Source organism: Heteronotia binoei, chromosome 3 (genome assembly GCF_032191835.1).
Source record: "Heteronotia binoei isolate CCM8104 ecotype False Entrance Well chromosome 3, APGP_CSIRO_Hbin_v1, whole genome shotgun sequence".
Taxonomy (NCBI): Eukaryota; Metazoa; Chordata; class Lepidosauria; order Squamata; family Gekkonidae; genus Heteronotia; species Heteronotia binoei.
Window position 1 is genome coordinate 182,743,396 of NC_083225.1, and position 14,877 is coordinate 182,758,272.

Here is a 14,877-nt window from a genome sequence, read left to right on the forward strand (position 1 = left end):
AGGCAAGCTAGGCCCGCAACCTTCCTCCTGCCGCTTCGAGACATTGGCAGACAGTCCATACTGTTTGTCACCATCACAGTGGACAACTCTGATCCATTACCTGGTAGAAAAGTAACATCTAACCCTTCATCTCTTTGAGATGAATCCTCCCGAACCAGAGACATTTCATCTCTTGTCGGCTTTCCCCCAAGATTTAGTTTAAAAACTGCTCTGCCACCTTTTTGATTTTAAGCGCCAGCAGCCTGGGTCCATCCGGGGACAAGTGGAGACCGTCTCTTTTGTACAGCTCTCGCTTGTTCCAGAAAGCGTCCCAGTGCCGAACAAACTTAAACCCTTCCTCCTTACAGCATCGTCTGATCCACACATTGAGACTTCTAATTTGTGCCTGTTTCTCCTGCCCTGCACGTGGAACAGGTAGCACTTCTGAGAAGGCTACCTTGGAGGTCCTGGCCTTAAGTCTCCCGCCTAGCAGCCTAAATTTTACCTCCAGGACCTCATGACTGCATTTCTCCACATCGTTGGTGCCAACATGCACCACAACCACAGGCTCCTCCCCAGCACTGTCTATCAGCCTATCTACTACATGCGTAATGCCCGCTACCTTTGCACCAGGCAGGCAAGTCACCATATCGTCAGTATGCGGTTTTGCCACCCAGCTGTCTACTTGCCTAAGGATCGAATCAACAACTACCAAGACCCCTCCTCTCTCCCTGCCCAGGGATGGTTCCTTGGCGTGAAAGGATTCCCGCTCACCAACTGAAGAAGAGGTCCCTTCTGAGGGCACATTCCCCTTAACCTCAGCACAGTGCCCTGTTCCCTCTCGACCTTCACGCTCCCTGGCAGCAACGGGGCTGCCATGTTCAGAGCGGGGCTCATCTAATACACCCCCGAGAGTCTTCCCCGAGTGCCTAACTGAGCATCTCTGCTTCTCTACGGCAGTCACCTCGGCCTCAAGGGTACAAACTTGTTCCCTGAGGACCAGGAGCTCCTTGCATCGAGTACACACCCAAGACTTCTGTCCTGTGGGCAGATAGTCATATATGTGGCACTCAGTGCAAAATACTGGAAAGCCCCCACCCCCCTGCTGGCATTCTACTTTCATGATAGGGTTTTTTTTTTTTTTTTAATATACAGTCCTCTTTAAATCCTGTTTGTTTAAGTGGCTCCTCTTCTGTAGGGTCTACTTACCTTATTGGGAGAACAAGGAAATTAGGGATCTGGGTTCTTGGTCCTTACAGAGCTCCCAGGCCAAGAGCCCTTTAGCTCTCGCCCTTTGGCTCATGCCAAAGACTCACACCTTTGGCAAGGCGCAGCTTAAAATGCAAAGAGGGTGTGGGGCACAGCCACTCCTAAGCACTCCACAGCCACTCCTAAGCACTCCACAGCCAACTCCTAAGCCCACTCAACCAAACAAACAGCAGTTCCCCAGCTACCACAACTCAGCAGTCTCAGCTGATCTCAGCTCTGCTCTCCCTCCCTGATTCCCCACTCCTCCATTTGCACCTGCTGGAATGGCTTTGGGTCAGCCATAGCTCTGGCAGAGGTTGTCCTTGAAAGGGCAGCTGCTGTGAGAACCCTCTTCAGCCCCACCCACCCCACAGGATGTCTTTTGTGGGGGAGGAAGGTAAAGGAGATTGTGAGCCACTCTGAGACTCTTCGGAGTGGAGGGCGGAATATAAATCCAATATCTTCTTCTTCATCATCTTCTACTGTGATTTACACATCTTACCCAATGTGTTATTCCACTGGCCAACTCCCACCTTTTCTTGGGTTTTGGCCCGGTCCATGGACATTGTTGCGGGGACATTGCCTTGTCTCAAGCTGCCCAAACTCTCACGGCCCGGACAAAGAATTTGGCTATAAATATTTGCCAAACACGAGACAATCCTGAACCCCATGAATCTCAGTGGGCAGGTGGTTCCATTGCTTCTTGTACTTGATACACCCATCTTCACTGCAGTCTTTAGAAAGGGGGAGGATTATCCAAATCATAGTGGGAAAGGATGCTCCCAAAGTCCTCCCTGATAAGAATCCTCTCTAGAAGATGCCGTTCCATTGTAAAATAGCAGAATGGAACTGCACTTGCATTCCCTTTGCCTATTGTCAGGTTTCAGATTCAGCAGAGCTCACAGGAGCACAGCTCCTGAACCTTTCTTAGGGTTATACCTCCTCCTTTCCACTTTGCCCATTGACTAGTAGGTGCCAACTGCATAACAATCCCTGGATGAGCTCCACCACCTATTTTTCTACAAAACTACCCCTGCCTATTGTTCATTGGTTTGACACACCTTGGGGAAGGGCATGCTTTGAAATAATTAGCTGTAGGGCTGTGGATGCAATCAGACCTAACATAAAACTGCCCATGTCAGTTTGTGAAACCAAGATTCATCTCATGAGCAAACGCTCCAGTCCTGGTTGCTTCAACAAATGCTGGTCCTATTTCTTCCTTTCTGTTAGCAGGGAGCAAGGCCAGATCAAGCTAGAACATTTGCACTCAGGCACCATGTGAGCTACCAATTATGACTAAGTGTGATTAATAAATCAGTTACTACTCTGATGGACCCTAAGTAACTCTAGCTGAGCTGAATCTACACACGGTTGGTTATTGTCCTCTAGCAGTCACCTACAACTGGATTTTCCTGTGTGGGTTAGACCAGGGGTGTCAAATATGCGGCCGAGAGGCCGAATCAGGCCCCTGGTGGCTCCTGACAGGCCCTCGAGCAATTGACTGTTGTCTGCTTCCTTCTCCCTCTCCCTTGCTTCCTTCTGCATCACAGCTTGCTTTGCCAGGCTTGCTCAATCACACAGGAGCTATAGAGCAAAGCCTCTGTTTTCTCCATTGGCTGAGGCTCCTCCCTTGGGGAAGAAGGGGAGGAGAGATAGCTTGCTTTGCCAGGCTCTCTCAATCACACAGCAGAGCTACAGAGCCAAGCCTCTCTCCTTCTATTGACTGAGGCTCTTCCTCCTCCTGGTCCACTGGGGAAGGAAGGCAAGAACCAGAGCTTCTTTTGCCTGGTTCCCTGAATTGCACAGGAGAGATACAAAGAAAGCACCTTTAAGACCAATGAGGGCTAATGTTTTAAGCATATTTTTAAAGTTTTTTTTAAAAAAAAGTAATTGTGTTTTGTCTGTCTCCTTTATAAAGCTTATATCACTGCTACCTGGCGTTACATTTTATGACATACATGGCCTGGCTCAACAAGGTCTGATTTTTGTCAGATCCAGCCTTCATAACAAAAGAGTTTGACACCCCTGGGTTAGGCCATCAAGTTCTGAAAGGTTGCTATAGCATGACAATAGCACCATATCCAACCGTGTGTGACTTCAGCCAGGGTGGAGTAACCTGCATGTGGACAAGCACTTGGTGTGTAATAAAGTTGCCATTGTGTTCAAAACCAACCCTTACGGAGACCCCCATCGGAGGGGCTTTCAAGGCAAGTGAGAACCAGACGTGGTTTGCCATTGTCTTCCTCTGCAGAGATTTCCTTGGCAGTTTCCCTTCCAAGACCCTGCTTGGCTTCTGAGATCTGAGCTACACCATGCCAACCTTCCCTCCTGACAAATACGTTAATAATTGCTTAAAGCCTTATACGGCCAGAGGCCAGCATACCTATGGGACCGCCTCTCCCTGTATGAGCCCTGTAGGTCTTTACGATCAGCAACCCAACAACTTCTGGTGATACCCGGCCCCACAGATGTCCATCTGGCCTCAATGAGGGCCAGGGCCTTTTCAGCCTGGCCCCTGCCTGGTGAAAATGAGCTCCCCCTGGAGATCCGGGCCCTACGGGATCTGCTTCAGTTCTGTAAAACAGAGCTCTTTCGCCAGGCTTTCAACTGAGGCAGTGAACATCACTTGTTACCGGCCTCCCCCCTTCATTCCAGCCCTTTGGCTATAAGATCTGCTGGACCTGGACAATAGGCCGTGTCTGTGAGGCAGAATTTGCCATTTTGGTATCTATTGTTACTCTGTAACTTTAGATTTAATATATTTTACATTTTTTTTATTGTTGATTGTTTTTATGATGTAACCCGCCCTGAGCCTGTTCCACAGGAAGGGTGGGCTCAAATAAAATCAAATGAATACAAATAAATAAATACGTAAACCAGAGTTCTGCACTATGTCTGAACTGAGACAAGCTCAGGGCTTTTTTTATAGCAGGAGCTCCTTTGTGTATTAGGCCACACACCCCTGATGGAGCCAGTCTTCCAAGAGGTTATTCCTGGGCTCTTATTCAGGGCCTACTGTAAGTTCCAGCAGGATTGGCTCCATCGGGGTGTGTGGCCTAATATGCCAAAGGAGTTCCTGCTACAAAAAAACCCCTGGCCAAGCTTAATATTGATTGATTTCAGACCACAGTTTCAGATCCTAGTGCCATGTAACGTAACTAGCTGGATGTCTTGACAACAACACTGGCTGCAATTAGTTTAATTAAACTATGGTTCTCCATCATGTCTGAACTGAGCCTGGGGAGGGACGGTGGCTCAGTGGAAGAGCATCTGCTTGGGAAGCAGAAGGTCCAGGTTCAATCCCTGGCATCTCCAAAAAAGGGTCCAGGCAAATAGGTGTGAAAAACCTCAGCTTGAGACCCTGGAGAGCCGCTGCCAGTCTGAGAAGACAATACTGACTTTGATGGACCAAGGGTCTGGTTCAGTATAAGGCAGCTTCATATGTTCATATGAGCCCTACGTCTTCGACGGAACAGGCAGAAAAAGCCCGCTCGGAACTCATTTGCATATTTGGCCACCCCCCCCCCCCTAGTTTCACCATTGTTTCATAGAGGGGCTTTTTTTTTTTTTAGAAAAGGCCCAGCAAGAATTCATTTGCATATTAGGACACACCCCGACATCAAGCCAGCCGGAACTGCGTTCTTGTGCGTTCCTGCTAAAAAAAAAAGCCCTGGTCTTCACTTTGCCATCTCACTGACTGTGCAAACCGGACCTGAAATTCACCGATACCCAGACCAGGAACTGGATTTTGAAAGCTTTTCTGGCAATTCAATTCAAACTTCGCAGCAGAATGAATGTAAATAGCACAAGCCTGAACTCGCAAAAGCAATCATTTCCCTTCAGAAAAATAACAGAATACAATAGAAAGGAGCGGACCTATGAATCAGCTTATACTTAAGGGCATCGCTCTTGAAGATTCTCGGCTTCCGTCTCGGGGGTTTCCTGCATGCAAAATTCAAGGCCAGGATTTGATGTTGCTTTAATGGGCTGGTTGGCAGCAGCGAGTAGAACAGTTGTTGTCTGCGGAGTATTTCCTCCAGGCTGTTGTTCTGTTTGGGAGTCATACTTGGGTAATTTCCTAGAATGCCATTTCGCTTGGTGGGATGAAATTGTTCTCTCCCCAACCCGGGTAATGTCTGGGTCTCTCTGCTCTTTTCTGTCATTTTGGCAGGACTGGAAACGGTCCTTTTCAGGAGGCCTCCAGTAAAATGGATCTTAGCTGGACCTAAAGGCCTGACAAACGGCAGGAAATTCTGTACTCACAGGAAGTCTGGGCTGTACCAAGTAATAACCGGTTTGATTTTGGGGGTTTGGAAGTAATTTTGGCAGACCAGAAATTACAGTCATTTCATTTTTTCTATTTGTGCTCTGCAGGGCTTTTTTGTGTAGCAGAAACTCCTTTGCATATTAGGCTACACCTCCTTGATGTAGCCAATCCTCCTGGAGCTTAGAATAGGCCCTGTACTAAGAGCCCTATAAACTCTTAGAGGATTGGCTATATTAAGGGTGTGTGGCCTAATATGCAAATGAATCCCTGCTCCAAAAAAAGCCCTGGTGCTCTGTGGTCCTGTTTATTTTCTGTGGCTCTCCTGCCCCTCTCTCCATCTGCAGCGTCTTCCTCCTTTAAGAATTAGTCACATGGTGTGATTCCTTCCAATCAAAATCATGTAATGCATAGGATGATGTCATAAGGCTGGATGTGATGCAGCGATTCAGCCAGAGCTTTTTTTGGAGCTTTTTTTTTTGGCTGGCTTGGCATCTGGGGGTGTGGCCTAATATGCAAATAGGTTCTTGTTGGTTTTTTCCCTACAAAAAAGCCCTATGTGAAACAATGGTGATGCTGGGGTGTGGGCCTAATATGCAAATGAGTTCCTGCTGGGCTTTTTCTACAAAAGAAGCTCTGGATTCAGCAGACTATATTTGCGAGCCCGTGAGCTGTAGAGGCCTGAATGTTGGATTAGTAGGATGAGGGGTTTTTTTTGTAGCAGGAACTCCTTTGCATATTGGGCCACACACCCTGATGTAGCCAATCCTCGTGGAGCTACAGTAGGCCCTGTAAGAAAAGCCCTGTAAGCTCCAGGAGGATTGGCTACATCAAGGGTGTGTGGCCTAATATGCAAATGAGTTTCAGCTAAAAAAAAAACCCTGAGTAGATATCTGGGTTTCAAATCACCATTCAGCCCTGTGGCAGAGTGATTAGAATGTTGGGCTACTATTCAGGAGACCCAGGTTCGAATCCCCACTCTGCCATGGAAACCTGCCGGTTGACTGTAGTCACATGCTCACAGCCTAGCCTAGCTCCAAGAGCTATTGTGAGGATAAATTGAGGAAAGGAGAAACATGCGAGCCATTTTGGGCCCCAGTTGGGAAGAAAGATGGGATATAAATAAAGTAACGAATAATCCATCTGGGGCCAGTCTCTCTCTCTCCCTTCCTCTCCTATGTGGCGGGATCACTGCGAAGATAAAATGCAAGAAGGGGAGACTGATTTAAGGAGCTGCGCTGGACTCTCTGCAGGAAAGGCTGAATAAAAATGTCACAAGGGGAGATGACAAATGGATGTCAATCAAGCAAATCACCATGCAGATTTGGCTAAGCCACTGGGTGCTATGAAAAGAGGGAAAGCAATTAAAATGAATGCCAAAACATGTCAAAATGTTGAAAAATTGCTTAAAGGTGAGGCAGGCTTTGACACTGCCACGTACATTTGCTGAAAGGATGGTTTGGCTTTGGCTCAATTCTGTATTTTGGGGACGGGTCAAGTCTACTAGTCTCCACATAGGAGTGGACAGGGAATTTGAAATTAGAGTTGCCAAGTCCCCCCCCTCAGCCTGCCTCCCTTCCTTCCTTCCTCTCCTTCCCTCCTTCCCTCCCTCCCTCCCTCCCTCCCTCCCTCCCTCCCTCCCTCCCTTCCTTCCTTCCTTCCTTCCTTCCTTCCCTTCCTTCCTTCCTTCCTTCCTTCCTTCCTTCCTTCCTTCCTTCCTTCCTTCCTTCCTTCCTCCCTCCCTCCCTCCCTCCCCTCCCTTCCCTTCCTTGTCTTGTGGCTCTCAAACATCAGACATTCATGTCTTGCAGCTCTCAAATATCAGACCGTTCATTATTTATTATTGCTTATTTATTACGTTAGATTTATATCCTGCCATTCTATGAAGACTCAAGGCAGCTAACAACATAAAATAAACCATATTAAAACAATAAAAACAGATAAAATCACAATGGTGCTACTTCATCTGTTCAGGCAGGATCATATAGTATTTTCCTTTCTCCAAAGAGGTCAGATCAAAAGCAGTTGGTACTAATACGAGATAGATCCAGGTGAGGCGGTAGCCCTCTCTCATTTAGATGTCATACGCCATCCGGAACAATTCAGTCTCGCAAGCCCTGCGGAACTGCGATAAGTCTCGCAGGGCCCTGATGGCTTCTGGAAGGTGTTTCAGATTTTTTGGGGCTGCCACCAAGAAGGCTCTTGCTCTGGTGTAATTTAGCCTAGCCTCTTTTAGCCCAGGGACGGACCAAAAGATTTTGAGAACTTGATTGAAGCTCTCTCTGGGGAACATGTGCGGCAAGGCGGTCCAGCAGATAGATTGGTCCTAGGCCATATAGGGCTCTGAAGGTTAATACCAGGACCTTGAGATAGATTCGGTACGCAACAGGCAGCCTTGTGGCTCTGCAACATCTGACATTTATCCTATGAGGCTCTTACGTTAAGCAAGTTTGGCCACTTCTTGATATAGAGGATTGTTCAGTGATGTCACTTCCTGCCTACACATGGCCCAGGTGTGAGTTTGCCTCTTCTGTGAGTTCTAGACTTTGGGATGTGCACTTGTGAATGAAGGTTCTTGCCTCTTGGTTGGCCTGCCTTTCCCTGGAAGGCATTCGAGCAGGATTCGTTCAGAAATGCAACGGCAGAACTTCGTCTTCGCATGTGCCACATTCCGCCCTCTCCGTTATTGTTATTTTTAGCCAGGTATCATTCCATCAGTGTTGAAAAGCCTTCAGTCACTGGTGGCTGATCTTGGAATTTCTTCCAGCCTTTCTCCCCCTCACCTCCAGTCTTTTATAACCTGCCTGCTGCCTTGCTAAAGCGTAACAAATAATAGGCCAAACCTCCACCCCCCCCCCCCCGCAATAGATTAGCCCACTGGACTGAACTTGCGTCCGGAGAAGCGTCCTTAAGGCAGCTCGGCGTTGTCCCTAATCAGATCCTGCATTTGCAAGTGGAACATGTTGAATCTGTCATGGGCAACGGTGACGTTGCCTCTGTTAAAAGGGGCACGCCGCATCTTTCGGAAGGCGAGACGGAAACGTTGCAGACAGAGGCTGCAAGCCTCTAGAATAGAACGGAGGCTCCTTTCTCCTTCTCTTCCTCCCCACCCCACCCCCAACACACACATGAAACATTCACTCCATCTGCCAAAGGCTGAAAAGATGCAATCGGGAAATATAAAGAAGCAGCCCAGTTACAGGTTTAAATCCTCACCTTTTCCCCCCTCTGGAGGGGGCTTTTCCTCCTCCTCTCACCCCCACTCCTGGTCCTTTTAAAATGCTGGGGGGGGGGGGGAAATGAAAAGCAGCTGAGGTCTCCCCTCTTGGAGTTGCCAGATGCCGAAATCTCCGCTAATTGCCGAGCATCATGTTCTGGAAAGGCAGGGAAGAGGAGAGACATGTAGCTTTCATTCAGAGCCTTCAAGACATGTCTTTTCTGTAGTCAGGGGGAGAGAGAGAGGGAGAGAGAGAGAGGGAGAGAGAAAGAGGAGGGAGGGAAAGGAAGCCGAGAGATCAATGCATTCGAAACTGACAGAGAGAAGGAATGCTTCTTGGTAGCACATGCTGAGGCTCCTGTGAGTGTGTGTGTGTGTGTGTGTGGTGAGTGTGTGTGTGTGTGTGTATGGATTGTGCAGAGCAGAAAAGCTGAATAACCCGGTTCCCTATGCTCCTTGTTTACTGCGATGTTCTTTGCATGTTACTGTGCATTACGGACGAACGTGAAGGTAAGAGGAGTCCAGACAGCAATTTGACCAAAAAGAAAAAAAAATGTACGTGTGTCTTTTTTTGTTACCTCCCCCCCCCAAAAAAAAACCACCCCCAAACCAGCTGCAAAAAAAAAAAAAAATGTCTACCTTTGTGTTGCTCGGTACTTTGCGATTGCATGCCTGCACAGGGATATTATGACAGGTGGTTGTGGAAGGCTTTTGTTTTATTGTTGGTTTCGCTGGAGGGGCTTATCGGAATGCCTTGCGGTCTGGTGACCTTCGGTGGGGAATAGGGTTGGAGTTTGGCTTGGCTGGGATGACAGGCTAAGATTTCCCCCTCTACCCCCTCCTCTCTCTGCCTCCTGAAAAGTGTCCCAGTAGGCCAGGAACAAGACTCCAGAGGTTCCCGGTTCTGTGCTTGCTTCGATTCCCGCAGGCTTAAAGGAAGAAGAAATCAGAAATGCATTTCAGCCTTGCTGCCTGCTGGTCCCCTCCGGTGATGTGAGCTTGCTTGTTTTCATGCTGACGATCTGTCTGCAAAGCCGGGGATCCGTCTGCTGGAGCTAGACTCTTGCGCCGGTCCAGCTCTGACTCGCCACACTGAAAGGCACTCTGAGGATATCTGTCGGGCATCTATGGCTATGCACAGATGTCTAAAAATTGTTGAAAAAGCTTTCCGGCTTCCTTAGCTCGTCGGGTCGCTGTGAAGTCCTTTGCCGTCCCCATTGACATGTGCTGTTTTTTGCTCGATTCAGGCCCCCTACCCTGAAAGTTCAGCGTCAAAGTTGCTGGCTTCCTTTCCCCCTTGGCCGCCGAGGACAAAACCGAGTTGAAAAGATCTCGCTGACATTATGCTGCTCTGTAAAGCGAAGCAAGTGGGCCGACCAGCCGTAGGAATCGTGTTGCATAATTTAAATGAATTACAGTCTTCTGTCAACCTATTGGGGAGGTATTGTCGGTGTTCCCGTTATGTCAGCCACGGAGGAAGGTCTGTGTGAGCGTGAAAATTCACATCAAAGGCATCCGCATGAGCTCTCTCTCTCTCTTTTTTTTAAGTTGGCGAAGGATTTGTAACAAGTATTCTTTCCCAAACTGTTCCCTCCCCAGATGCTTCTGAGAAAGTTTAAGTTCCCACCTATATGTTTGGATTTTAGGGATGTCGTTATTAGAATAGAGTTGGTGAGGCTGGTGGAGGTTTTGATCAATGGACGTGTCAAGTATGTTGGCTGGGGGGAAATGACCAAAATTTGGTGACGGCTCATATCGGCTGGGAATTTTTTTTTGTGAATGGTGGCCCGATACTTGGAGATAGATCACTGAACACGACTGTCACCTAAACATAGCACCATTCATTCACGTAGAGCTGAAGAGTGGCGAAATATATGCAGTCAACTTCTGAACAGCCATCGGATTCTTCTGGTATTCGGATGTGAATGTCAGTGTTCACGCGGCCTTTGGACATTTGCTGAAACGTATGAGGTTAAAGTGAGCTGCTGGAGTGGGGGTTGTTGCATTTATATGAAGGCAAGGAGAAGTTACACAAATTAACAGCCATCAGTGGGGGGTTTTGCACCTTACCCTGGGCACTATATATAACTACCAATGATGTCAGAAAATATGCATTGATTATTGGCGTCTTCCACAATAGTTGTGAGATTTTCATACCCTCCGTGGGAATTTTGTTCTTTGGCTAGGGAAATACACTTGATCCACAGTAGGTATGCTGACTAGATAATGTATGTGGAAACACTGGACATGTTATCCTTATGAATATTCCCCAGTGTCCCCAACCAATGTGTGAAATGAATACCTTGTTCCTGTGCATATGTTTCTGGGTTCAGGTGAATGGGTACATTTCCCAGTTAATTTATATAGGCTACAGCATACCAGGTCCAATAGATGGCACTTGGAAATCAAGAGCCAGTTTGGTGTAGTGGTTAAGTGTGTGGACTCTTATCTGGGAGAACTGGGTTTGATTCCCCACTCCTCCACTTGCATCTGCTGGAATGGCCTTGAGTCAGCCATAGCACTTGCAGAGGTGTCCTGGAAAGGGCAGCTTCTGGGAGAGCTCTCTCAGCCCCATCTATTTCATAAGGTGTCTGTTGTGGGGGAAGATAAAGGAGATAAAGCTGCTCTGAGACTGATTCAGAGAGAAGGGCGGGGTATAAATCTATGGTCTTCTTCTTTTTCTCCCTTGCTTTTTAGTATAAATCACACAAACTCATATCCAACGAATGCAGAATAGTATATAGGCTTCAGAAATGCCAGAAACAGTGCACGTTGACATTAACTGGCAAGGTTTTATAAGGTGCAGCAGATCTTGGAAAAATTTGTGTCCAAGAGGCTTATTTTTATCTTTTAAAACCCATTGCATGATATATATCTTTTACCAGTAAGTACTCATCTGGCTTTCTTATTTTCAGGAAGAATTTTTCTCTTCTAATCTTACTGAAATTTCAGAAAAATTCGGATGCTGTGACATAACATAATTAGCAACCAGAGTGATGAGATCACATGTCATAATATGTCGGATTGTGGAGATGGGGGGAGGGATTCGTGTTCCAGTTTGGTTGGCTTAATGTAATGCCTTTTAAAGAACTCCTGAGACTGAATATATTATTTATGTGGAGTTAGGAAAGTAAGCAAACTTTAAAGAAAAACAGAACAATATGCCCAGGAGGTCGTTACGTTCGGCCTCCCAATACCTGTTGGCCATCCCCGTCCCAAGAGACTCCCACCTCGCCTCAACTAGGGCCAGGGCTTTTTCAGTTCTGGACCCAACCTGGTGGAATCAGCTCCCTATTGAGATCCGGGCCCTACCTGGCTTATTAGCCTTCTGTAGGGCCTGTAAAGTGGAGCTGTTCCGCCGGGCTTTAAGCTGAAGCTGCGGGCGTCTATTCTTGATCGGGTTAACATATGAAGCTGCCTTATACCGAATCAGACCCTCGGTCCATCAAAGTCAGTATTGTCTACTCAGACTGGCAGCAGCTCTCCAGGGTCTCATTGAGGTTTTTCATGCCTACTTGCCTTTTTTGGAGATGCCGGGGATTGAACCTGGGACCATCCAATCCAAGAGGGAGATCCATCCAGTGTGCAGCAATGTTTCTACATCATGGCCTACGTGATCCAGAAGTGACATAATCACATTCTGGTCTTCATGTATATATGAACATATATGAAGCTGCCTTATACTGAATCAGACCCTCGGTCCATCAAAGTCAGTATTGTCTACTCAGACTGGCAGCGGCTCTCCAGGGTCTCAGGCGGAGGTTTTTCACACCTATTTGCCTCCCTGGCCAGCACTGTCATCTGTGCTAAGAAATGGAATAAAAACTGCCATCCCTATGAGATATGATGTGAGATGGCTAGGCTGGGCAATATGTGATACCATGTAATCTGAGTGCTGTTGAGTTGTCTGTTTATAAAATGTTTTTATTGTATTTTATTGTTTTATTATATGTTGTACTCCACCCTCAGCTCTACGGGGAATGGGTGGAATAGAAATTTACTAAAATAAAATAAATAAACAAAGCATCTGTGAATGCAGCCTGCACTGTTGCGGGTATATACTAAGAGGTAACAGCTTAGGTCTGACCTAGCCTCAGATCGCAAAGCATGGAGGCACACCATCCACCAGGCTGTCTCTTCCTTTGAGAACGCACGCATAGCTGGTCTTGAGGACAAAAGGAGATTGAGGAAGAATCGCACTGCTACAGCACCAACCCCAAATCAGACTTTTCCCTGCAGCCACTGTGGCCGGACCTGCCTGTCCCGCATCAGTCTTGTCAGCCACCAGCGAGCCTGCAGCAGACGTGGATACTGCACCTTTCTTAAATCTTGGTTCGCGAAGTCAAGCCGAGAGAAACAGCTTAACTTTTCCATCACTTTATAATTAACACTTAGTAACCCCCTTTTTCCTTTCCTTCCACATGACAGCCAAGATTAATAAGCAAACACAGGGATTATCAGTTTAGAGCCAAGTTTTCAGTTGTGTGGTATCCAGAGAGTGCGTCCTTCCCCCCCAGATTTTCCAACACACGTCACTCAGAAAGATGCATTTTAATTTCTTCTATCATATAAAAGAACAATGGACAGACATCTTTCCAACCACAGCTTTTCTTTGTAGCAGGAACTCCTCTGCATATTAGGCTACACCCCCTGATCATAGAATCATAGAGTTGGAATGGACCGCTGGGGTCATCTAGTCCAACCCCCAGCACAATGCAGGAAACTCACAAACACCTCCCCCTAAATCCACAGGATCTTCATTGCTGTCAGATGGCCATCTAGCCTCTGCTTAAAAACATCCAAGGAAGGAGAGCCCGCCACCTCCTTGTAAGAAGACTCCTGTAAACTCCAGGAGGATTGGCTACATCAGGGGTGTGTGGCCTAATATGCAAAGGAGTTCCTGCTACAAAAAAAGCCCTGCTTCTAACTATTTTGTTCATTTCTATTCCACTCCATCCCACAAGCGGGCTCAGGGTGGAGTACAACAGAATCGAACAATAGCAATTTATAATAACAATTAGCAGCAAATACAAACAATTATACAGTAAACACAAGAAAACTATTAAAACACTTCATTTCAGGCTTTGAGATTGACCAGGTAACACTGGCTTCTGGTGCCTTGTTCTTTGCTTGCCCCAGGTAGTCACGACTCAGGAGATGGGACCATACAAACATAAGAAGAACCCTTCTGGATCAGGCCAGTGGTCTACCTAGTCCAGCATCCTGCCTCACACAGTGGCCAGCCAGTTCCTCTGGAGGGCCAACAACAGGGCACGGAGGCCGAGACCTCCCCCTGTTGCTTTCTGGCTCTGGGGTTGAGAGGTTCCCCTCAGTCACCATGGCTAGGAGCCATTGATAGACATCCTCAGGGCTTTTTTTTGTAGCAGGAACTCCTTTGCATATTAGGCCGCACACCCCTGATGTAGCCAATCCTCCTGGAGCTTACAGTAGGCCCTGTACTAAGAGCCTTGTAAGCACTTGGAAGATTGGCTACATCAGGGGAGTGTGGCCTAATATGCAAAGGAGCTCCTGCTACAAAAAAAAAAAAAAAACCCTGGTCATCCTCCATTAATCTATCTAATCTTTTTAAAAAGCGGTTTCTTCCTGTGACCATCGCTACATCCTCCAGCAGCAACTTCCACATTTTAATCCCTCTCTGCATGAAGTAGTATTTCCTTTTGTCTGCCCTGAATCTATTGCCCATCAGCTTCATTGAATTCTAATATTATGGGAGAGGGAGAAACATTTCTCATTGTCAGCCCATGCATCAGTTGATAAACCTCTATCATGCCCCATCCCAAGTCGTCTCTTTTCTAAACTGAAACGTCCCAGACTCTTCAGCCTTCCCTCATGGGGAAGGTGTTCCAATGCCTTCATCGTCTTGGTTGCCCTTCTCTGTATTTTTTCCAGCTCTGGAATGCTTTCTGGGCACTGCGGGTGCTTCTAAGATATCCCCGTACATGTCAGCTGCGGAATCTTAGAGTTGGAAGAGACCTCCAGGGTCTTCTAGTCCAACCCCCTGCACAATGCAGGAAACTCATATGAACGTATGAAGCTGCCTTATACTGAATCAGACCCTCAGTCCATCAAAGTCAGTATTGTCTACTCAGACTGGCAGCAGCTCTCCAGGGTCTCAAGCTAAGGTTTTTCACACCTTGAACATATATGA

At 47.2% G+C, this 14,877-nt stretch overlaps 1 protein-coding gene across 10 annotated transcripts in view; it reads left to right on the forward strand.

The window, feature by feature from the left end:
- DLG2 (discs large MAGUK scaffold protein 2) overlaps nucleotides 1-14,877 on the forward strand; it is a 1,647,444-nt gene that overhangs the window by 468,622 nt on the left and 1,163,945 nt on the right. The window contains exon 1 of one of the 10 annotated variants that reach the window (XM_060234993.1): nucleotides 9,134-9,218. The exons of the other annotated variants lie outside the window; for them this stretch is intronic. Within the exon in view, the coding sequence (XP_060090976.1) occupies nucleotides 9,177-9,218 (42 nt within the window). The 5' untranslated portion in view covers nucleotides 9,134-9,176. Of the gene's footprint in view, nucleotides 1-9,133; nucleotides 9,219-14,877 lie in introns of those variants that run through there. 10 annotated transcript variants of the gene reach the window in all.